The sequence below is a fragment of the Mauremys mutica genome, chromosome 2 (assembly GCF_020497125.1).
Source record: "Mauremys mutica isolate MM-2020 ecotype Southern chromosome 2, ASM2049712v1, whole genome shotgun sequence".
Taxonomy (NCBI): Eukaryota; Metazoa; Chordata; order Testudines; family Geoemydidae; genus Mauremys; species Mauremys mutica.
The window spans coordinates 160053790-160063485 of record NC_059073.1 but is presented as its reverse complement, the minus strand read 5'-3'; the positions used below and the strand labels follow the sequence as shown (position 1 = coordinate 160063485).

Sequence of the window (9696 nt, the reverse complement as noted above, 5' to 3'; positions counted from 1 at the left end):
TTATCCCTGGGACTAATCAGTCCATAGCTTCTGTTCTGCAAGAGTTGCTAGCCAACAAAAAATTAATGGACCAAGTTCATACATAGTTGGGATTAATTTGTCCTAATATCACCAAAGTTACAGCCCTTCAATCACAGCAAATGTAGTGCCCACTATGGAGGAAGCATTACTGAGAGGTCATGCTTCAAATAACAAATCACGCATAAAAAAATGTGAAGAAATAAAATTAACCTGCATTGACATTAACTGGTTAGTTTTTTGAATTCTCAGGCACCTGATTCAGTTTGTATTTTAGAAGAACATTAAATTACCTTGACAGGTCTTTTACATATTCTTCTAAACATTTAAATTAAGTAAGAGAGATTCAAGATTTACTAAATAGACCAATCAGAAAGGAAGTTCATGTGTACAGGCTAGCAGTGTACGATGCAGTGTATATATATTAAAATCTCAGTTTTTCAAACCACATTTTAATATGGAGCACTACATATTGAGATCAGTTATTTTAGGGCATGCTTTTGAAAAGTAGGTAATCCCAAAAAAGATTTTTAATAATATTTTTGCTTATTGGATGTCATGCCATTTATGGTGGAGCTGTGTCATCCATCACAATTAAAGATGGAATTTTCCTGAGGGCAGGATGCACCCAAGCTGATATTGGGAGAAAATTGGGACCAGATGGAAGCCATGCAAGAATATAGACACAGATAGACTTAGGACCAGATCTTGATCTCATTTACACTAGTTGTATCTTTATTAATTAACCATGAAGTGATAGCCATGAACATACAGCCTGGGAACTAAATGGAAAAAGATACAAGACCATAATCCTGTAGTATCACAGCGACACTTTCATGGTGAGGAACCTGTTTCTATTGTCCGTTTGTTCTTCTACAATGACTTGACATACCATCACAGTATGAATTCTGGATGTTTCATTGTTTGGATTCAGCTGTGGCTTCACCTAGAGTTAGAAGTGGTACCATACTTTGTTGAGGTCTACACTTGTTAGATTAGATTCTATCATGGTCACACAGGCAGCATAAAACTTACTCTACATGGAGCCAAGTGTACTTCCTGAGCCTGCTGTTTACTATACATCTTTGCCACTGTTATATACCTCTTCCATTGTAGGGGGAGAATTTCTTATTCTTTAGGCAACTCTACATTTCATAGCCAGCATTATATAGACCCAACTCAAAGAGGAAAATTAAACCAATTTACCCACTTTAAAAAGGTCAATCTGGCCATTATCAATAACCAAATATGAGTACTGAATGAATTAAGAAGCTAGAAAAAGATGAACCATTGTTCAGCCTTAATAATGGTATTTGTTTCAGGTGTATATTTCCCTTTACACTGGTTTAGGTTTGTGGATTCTATGAAAATCATTGACTAGATCTCATCAAGATGAGAGGAAGTTCCTGGTATAGAAAAGCAGGTCCCATTACAAAACAGAGTGTGATGCACTGATGTCTCAAGCAAGAGTAGACTGAAGTGGCCTAAAATGGAAAAGTTATGAAATGTTATAGAAGTTTACTAATCCTGCTTCTCCAGTGACTTGATCACACTCTACTCCCCCATTTATTATAGTTATATTTATCTAACCAGGGAATGGAAACAACACCATATGACTTATCACACAAATGTAATGAATGGTGAGTACAGTAAGCACAGAGAGGGGACACAGAACATGCATTTAGCACTGGATTATGCACATAGATGGTGAAGTGTTCATTCAAAAAAAATTTTAGATGATTTTTTCGACATTAGAGTTTGTTCATGAACAGCTCACAAACAGGTTGTCCATAACTGGCAACAAGACACTTTAAGGCCATGTCTACACAATCAAGTTAAGTCAACTTAAGTTATGTCAATGATCATTCACTGCTGTAATTAAACTGATTTTGCACATCCACACAATGCTCCTTGTGATAACAGAGCAAGTCCATAGTTGGTGCTCTTGCATTGACAGAGAGCAGTGCACCATGGGTAGCTATCCCATTGTGCAACTTGCCACCAACTACCAGTGGGTGTTCTGGGAAGGGTTTACAGTGCCTCATGGGGAAAGGATCAGTGTCTCATGATGCAGTTTTCTCCGTCCCATCATTCCATGAGCTTCTATGTTTCACCCTGCTTTTCAACAGCCCCTGTGAACTGTATGTATCCTGTACTGCTCTGCAGTATTGTGATGAGCATTATGAACAAATGCAGCTGATCCTGAAGTATTTCATGAGATGCAAATCTAATAATGACTCCGTGGTGACTTCCCTGCTGTGTGCCATGGAAAGAAACAATTCAAGATTGCTTTTGGCATTCATGGAACAGCTGTGCACAGTAGACCAGGGGTCCCCAATGTGCCCGGATCCTGGCCAGTGGTGGAGCATCCACCGAAATGCTGCCGAATTTCTGTGGCATTTCGGCGGCGACGCCTCTCGATGATGCCGCTTGCCGCCGACAAGTGACATCATCGAGAGGCATCGCCACCGAAATGCCGCAGAAATTCGGCGGCATTTCAGTGGATGCTCCACCGCCATCATGGTCCTTTGTCTGGCACCCGCCAGACAAAAAGGTTTGGGACCACTGCAGTAGACAATTGGTTCTGGGCACAGAAAACTAGCACTGAGTGCTGGGATTGCGTCCCATGTCTGGGATGACTAGCAGTGGCTGCAGAACTTTTGGATGTCCAAAGACACCTTCCTAGAACTGTGTGAGGAGCTTGCCTCTACCCTCTGGTGCAAGAACTAAATGAGAGCTGCCCTTATGGAGGAGAAGCAAGTGGCAATTGCTGGGTGGAAGCTGGCAGCTCTGGACTGCTGTGAATCAGTCGTGAATCAGTTTAGAGTTGGAACTCCACCATCGGGGGTTGTAGTGATGCAAGTGTGCAGGGCCTTAATCGCCTCATGCTATGAGGGACTGTGATTCTGGACAATGTGTGGGAAATATGGACGGTTTTGTGGCAATGGGATTCTTGAACTGCAGTGTGGTGTTAGATGGCATGCATATCCCCATTTTGGTCCCAAACCACCTTGCAATGGAGTGCATCAACAGAAAGGGCTACTTTTCTATGGTTTTTCAAGTTCTCATGGATCTTTGGGATTGTTTCACTGACATCAACGCGGGGTGGTCACGTAAGGTGAATGGCATATGCATCTTCAGAAACATTGGCCTGTACAGAATCTGCAAGCAGGGACTTTCCAGACCAGAAGATTCCGGTTGGGAATGTGGAAATACCAATAGTGATCCTTGGAGACCCAGCCTACCCCTTGTTCCCATGGCTCATGAAGCCTTACCTCAGAAACTTTGACTGCAGCAAGGAGCTCTTCAACAACAGGCTCATTAGGTGCAGAATGACTATCATATATGCTTTTGGCTGATTAAAGGGTTGCTAGTGCTGCCTTTTTGGCAGGTTAGACCTCAGTCAGGAAAACGTTCCCATGACCATGGCCAGCTGTGTTCTGCATAACATTTGTGAAGCTAAGGGGGAGAGGTTTCCGCAGGGGTGCAGGGTTGAGGTGCATCAGCTGGCTGCTGATTTTGAGCAGCCAGATACTAGGGCTGTTATAGGAGCTCAAAGGGGAGCACTATTCAAAGGCTTTGAAGGAGCATTTTGACAATGAGCCCCACTAATGTGTCTATCTATAATGCTTTTAGCCAGGCATTGTTGTCTTGTACTGTAGTATGAACCTTGTAATGATTGCTGTGTATGCATAAATTTTACAATGCAAATGCACTGATCGCCATGCTGTATGAATTTTGGCACCAACCACCATTTGTAGGAGACAAATAAAGATTCCTTATATTTCTACAAGTACATATTTTTCAACAGCAATACAAAAATTTCTATATTTTGCAAGGCACATGAAAATGAAGAGCACATTTTCAGATGGGGTTCTCATAGTTGGGTGTATGTCCAGCTGTCATTGTGACACATGTCCCTCGGGATGGAGTGCATTGGGTACTGAGATAGCCCAGGAACATATGTGGAATGTGTGTGGGCAGGGCAAGGAAGGCAATTCTTTGTGGGTTGCAGGCGGCAGCAAACACAGATGTGTTCCATCTGCAGTTCAATCAGGGACCTCAGCATGTCTGTCTAGTCCTGTAGCAGCTGTACCATCTGCTCCTGCCTGTTTCATCTCCTGGCTATCCATACGCAGTTTTTCATTGATTGCAGATTGTGAGCAGACAGTCTATAATTGCAACTCCTCCCAGGACATGTTTTCTTTACTTCTCTTGTTTTGTTGTGTTATCTGATGGTGCCACTCAGCTGGTGTGCAGGAGGAGACCATCAAGGGCACATCTGCAGAAGCTAAAGAAACAATAGACACAGGCACTCTTGAATATACTCATAGCCTTGATTCAAGCAAGTTAGAAACACCACTTTCTCCCTTCCCCTTGGCAGTACACAGCACAGCAAGAGCCCCAGCCGTGGTGAGTTCAGCCCAAAGAGGAAGGGGCAAGATGGGACTAAGGGTGGGGAATTTCACTTGGGAATCACTACAAGTGCTTAGGGCCACTATTCTGAATGCCACCACCGTTTTCCACAGATTGGGAGTGATAGCACCTGATATCTTGCTCCTGAGGGTAACCAAGGATGCCAGGGTGCAGCTCCTGCCTACATGTGGCTGCAGACCAGGTCCGTATGCTTATCGCCTATGTGCTGCTTTGTTGCCTGCAGAAGCAATTGCTGATTGATGTGGTAAAGTTTCCTATAGTGGGGGAAGAAACAAGGCAATCCTCCCAAGAAACTTTTGGCAGAGGATTGCAGAGTAACTCCAGAAAAATTTCCTAGACATCTCTGTGGAGGATTCCCAGGCCATCCCAATGTGCATCACTGAACTTTTCCGCAGGGCCCCACTCTGCCTAGCTGCAGATACAAACTGTGCCTGTGTTGGCTATTTCAATCCCTCTTCCACCCTGATTAAAAAAAAAAAAGCAGAGCTATCCCTCATGTCTCCCTGCAGTATCACAGCATATTGAGTATTTACCAGAGCTCCCCTCTCCTGTCAGGCTTGCCACACCACTGCACATCCCTGTTGCCTGTCCTCCATTCTCCTGCAACTCCACTTCCTCATCCACCATGTCATACTGGAGGTTCACTCCACTAGCCACTGTCTCCAGCCGCTCCGAAGTATCCATGGGATTTTTGTCAGTGGAGGTGGGGTCACCACCAAGGATGGCACTCAGCTCCTTGTAAAAGCAGCATTTCTTTGGTGATACACGAGACTGATTGGCCTCCCTTGCCTTCTGGTATGCCTGCCTCAGTTCCTTGATTTTGGCATGGCACTGCTGCATGTCCCGATCATGCCCTTTCTCCTCTATGCCACAAGCCATCTGCCCATAAGTATCAAAGTTCCTGGGACTGGAGAAGAGCTGTGACTGCAAAGCCTCCTCGCCCAGCAGACCCAGCAGACCCAGCAACTCTGGTGTACTCAAGGAGGAGTTTGTTTGCTGTGGGGAGCCAGCCCAGTCAGCCCGGACAGAAGCTATCTGAGCTCTCCACGCCAAGCAAACAGGAAGAGGAATTTCAAAAATTCCCGAGGCTTTAAAGGAGGAGGGTGTACCTTGCTGTAAGGCAGCAGAGTTCAAACTGATGACCAGGGCAGTCACAATGGGCATTGTGAGACACCTCCTGGAGGCCACTTAGGGTGACATAAGCAATGCAGTGTGTACACCTCCACAGTTAGGCCGACGTAAGCTGCCTCATGTCAACTTAACTGTGTAGTATAAACATGGCCTCAAGCTCATAAAACATCCATCAGAGCACACACACCTATCAACTAGTTATGTGAAAGCTATATAAATATGCAAGGCTAAGTTTTTATTATGTACTTTGTACAGTGAATGTGAATATGATACCTTAGTCCTAACTATTTTATACCCTTCCTTTTTATCCTTGGAGAGTTAATCCAAAGGCATTTAAGGGCTGATACACTAAGTTTTCTTAAATGCTATTCTATAATTATAAGCTTTAGATCTTCATTTTATTTTGTAGAATTTTTGAATATTCCCCAACAATGTTTCCTTTCAAATTTCTGTTGCACTTTTACAAGAGAACATTTGACATCAATCATTTCTGCATTAACATTTCTGTAAAATCGATACAGGATATGTGAAAGACAAAAATGTAACCTTGGACTAGCTGGAAACTGAAGCTGAGACATTTGTAAATGGTGCTGCAACATAATGAAAGAGGAACATAAATATAGTAGCATTATATTATCTTTGTCCCTGAGCTGACTCAATAGCATCTTCTCCCAATGTTCATCTCCAGCACCACTTCCATAGTTCTGCCACTTCTATAGCAGCTTCTCTTCTGTGGTCTCATTTTTCTCACTTGGATGTTCCCTTTGCTCTCCCATTGTTCCCTAGCAGCATTTCTTTCTGTTCCATATCTCATTCCCAGCAGCGCTGGCATCCCATCTCCTGCACCCTGACTCCTCCACAGATGTCCTGGTAGAGCACATATGCACCCTCCTTTCAGTAGCTTATCTCCTTACAGGGTATTTCCCCTTCTCCATAGCTACCAGATTCTTTAGGAAAAAGATCTCTGGATAACTCAACAGCTTGTCTCTCTCACAAACAGAAGTTGGTCCAGTAAAAGATACTACCTCACCCACCTTGTCACTCTAACATTCTAGGAAGAAATTTAACAAGTGACCTATCAAAATGGTTCACCATACCCCGCCCCCTAAATTAGTCCATTACCACTTGTGGGTTTTTTTGCTTTTTTTTTAAGAAGCCTACAATATACCAAACAATGTATGCTAAAACCTTGGGCACATCTGAGAGTTGGAGGCTGCAACAAAGCCAGTTGGGTGTCCCTGAGCCCAGCTAATTACAACTTGGTGGTGGTTTTACCCCTTATACCGCAGCCCATGAAGAATACTAGTTTCAAGATGCTAGCTCAATGGGAACATTGTAATTGATTTAACATGATGACTGATGCAAAGTACTTATTCTATTTTAAAATATACAGCTATAGATGTGTACACACTTTCACCACATAGGTAGTACTGCCAGCCATATGACAAACTGCATTGCCCTGCACTTTGCCCTAATGTAATATACCGGTGTATAATAAAAGGTGTATACTGGTGTAATATAAAGGTGTATATCAAGTTATAGTTGTTGTGTATTGTATCACAATGCATGGCAACTGCACCTGTGTTCCCCCTCTCAGTCCAGCAAGGGCACCCACTACAGGCTTTCAGCTCCCAACCATCACCTCCCTTGAGCAGAGACCTGTGTGTTTCTCCCCACTAGTCAGTTTTTTTTCCAAGCTGAACAGTACCCTGCCAATACTGTGAGGTCCCCAGCAAGACAGTCTACCTAAAGAGCAATGCCTGTGTGTAGCAGTGCAAGACTCACCACCATTGCACCTCCTGCTGGCCATTCTGGAATTAGCTCACATCTTCCGCAGGGGCACCTCCTCCAGTGGTGTCTCGCTTGTCATTACACCTGTGTTGCTGTCTCCACCACTCTGAGACCCATGTCACTCCACGGACTGTGGCAGCCTCTTCTGGGTACAGTCCTCCGGCTGTGCCACGCTCCATTGTCTCCCCCCTTTCGGGGGAACTGGCTGTCTATAGTCCAGCCACTCACCTCAGTGGCCTGCTGCAGTCACCAGTCTAGTCCCTTGCTCCAGAGACAAACTGCAGTTTGTGTTAGTCAGGGCAAGTGGGGGCAGCCCTAGCACCTTATCTGCCCTTCCTTCAGGGCCTCAGTCTGGCAGCAGTCAGCCAGAAGCTCCTTCTGCTCTGCTACCATGCCCAGCACTACCCTAGCCATGCTGCTCCTAGGCAGCCAGTCCTTCCCCCTAGCATGCCAGGGAGCGACTGCCCTCTGCTCTGTTGAGCAGCCCTTTATATATGACCCCAGCCTTTTTTAAGCAAGCACATTTATTCTTAAAGTGAAAGCTTTACAGAAAAAATATTAAAAAGATAAAAGAACCTACAAGCATGCTAATGAGCTCACCAGAGATTTGCTGTGATTATCAGTTCATAACAGTTGTTCGCTCAGAACAAGCATACCCATGAATCTGAGAGTCCCTCCTTTATGCAGCTCAGGGCATTGAGCTTCAAAGAATCAGCAGACAATGAGTTTTACCTCAGGGCATAGCTACAGAAGGCTGTATTTCCTAGGAAACCCACTCAAATTTGTTTGTCCCAAAGGTTCCTTCTTGTCTGGCACATTGTTTATAATAGTCCTTTGAAGCTCAGAATGCTTCCCAGAGTTTACATTGGTCCCATCTCCCCCAGAGTATTTACATACAGTTCCATAACAATACATATACTTTGCCTTTTAAAAACAATGGACTCCAAAGCTACTTAAACTTAATTCAATACGTTTCTTTTAAAGCCACTGAAGGAAATTGCCATTTCTGTCTCATACATTCTTCCTGCTTGTTGATAACAGTTCAAGGCAATGCATGCACCTATCAACGCAGCTTCTCACTCAGAGATCAGCAGGATGCTAGAAACTGGAAACAAAGAACAATATGTCCATACAGTGTCTAGTACAATACAGACTACAAGCAAGTCAGGGCTCCAAGTTCTATCACAATATCAAGATTAAATAATAACTATAGAATGGCTCTTAACAATTCTTCCTGAAGGTAACTAAAATGGCAGTTCTTGTATTCAATTCCATTTTAAGGGATTCCTACCTACCTAGTTGCAGATTTATCCAAGTGATATATCCCTTTTGCTGTTGTTGTTTAGCCTGTATATATTTATACGGGCTGCCTTTCAACAGTCACTTTCACTGCTGTCACTGTATGCAATGATCCACATGTTTACTTCCCATAAGGCTCAAGAACAGTGGTACTTTTTTGTCATCTGCTATACTATTAGCATCCAAAACTGCTCCACACCTAACAGGAATCATTGAATGGATCCATGAGTCCAATAAACCTTACTATTCTGTCCAGACACAAAAAGATGTTTAGTGCTAAATAAAATACACCTTCATGGTATTATTGCATCACTGTTGTATTCACTGATTGATTAGGCTTCTCGACAAGCTTCTTCCCAAGAAAAAAATATAAATTAAAGATGCTACAGTCTCCAATGATTATTTCCTAACATTCCAAGCCTCTGAGGAGATTCAAAGCAACTGCCCTCATTTTATAAAGAAAGGAGAAATAAATGAATTAGGACAGCCAGCCAGAAAAGTGTTTCCTTCTTTAATTCCCCACTGCCTGAAAAAGTTATACTGGTCTCAAGTGGAGCACTGTCAAATTCAGTCCTGAACCAGTAAATGGTTTGAAGAGTGATATTCTTCTGACACAAGATGGAAGATCCCCAGCTTGCCCCTGGGACACAGAGCACTTCTTCCAGTCCTGATGTCGTTCTCTGATATCAAATCTTACAGCAGTGTCATCACTGTATATGGTGAAGCTATTTTAGATCATTTGAAGAGGCTTCCAAAGTTCCTCTGCCTCAGAAGCTTGTTCAGGTGAACTTATGGTTTAATGGAAAGCAGGATTAAGAGTTTGGGGGACACAAAATATAATACAACTAAGAAATTGTATAACTGCACATTCCAAACAGTTTTTTCCCCTGTAAAAGATGTGACACGTATAGAATATATGATGTTGTGGTCTGATGTAATGATTTTATTGCCACTTAGTTGGGATGATCTGCATAAGTTATTCATCATTTCTCCACTCATGAGCAATTCAGCTATCTCAAA

General features: G+C 43.2%; 1 protein-coding gene across 1 annotated transcript; it reads right to left on the bottom strand.

Annotated features, from left to right (window-relative positions):
- Positions 1-3862: 3862 nt before the first annotated feature.
- LOC123363229 (zinc finger and SCAN domain-containing protein 32-like) lies at positions 3863-5619 on the bottom strand. The gene is made up of 2 exons (XM_045004106.1): positions 4989-5619; positions 3863-4309 (listed from the first exon to the last, which is right to left on the bottom strand). The coding sequence occupies exons 1-2, from the start codon at positions 5617-5619 to the stop codon at positions 4191-4193; spliced, it is 750 nt and encodes a 249-aa protein (XP_044860041.1). The 3' UTR covers positions 3863-4190.
- Between the last annotated feature and the right edge of the window lie 4077 nt (positions 5620-9696).

What these genes read in the sequence shown, in the direction of transcription:
- LOC123363229 (XM_045004106.1), bottom strand. Translation starts at nt 5,619, where the DNA reads ATGCCCATTGTGACTGCCCTGGTCATCAGTTTGAACTCTGCTGCCTTA. An exon ending in GACAGGAGAGGGGAGCTCTG is followed by an intron (nt 4,310 to 4,988) that starts GTAAATACTCAA and finishes TTGTTTCTTTAG; the next exon opens with CTTCTGCAGATGTGCCCTTG.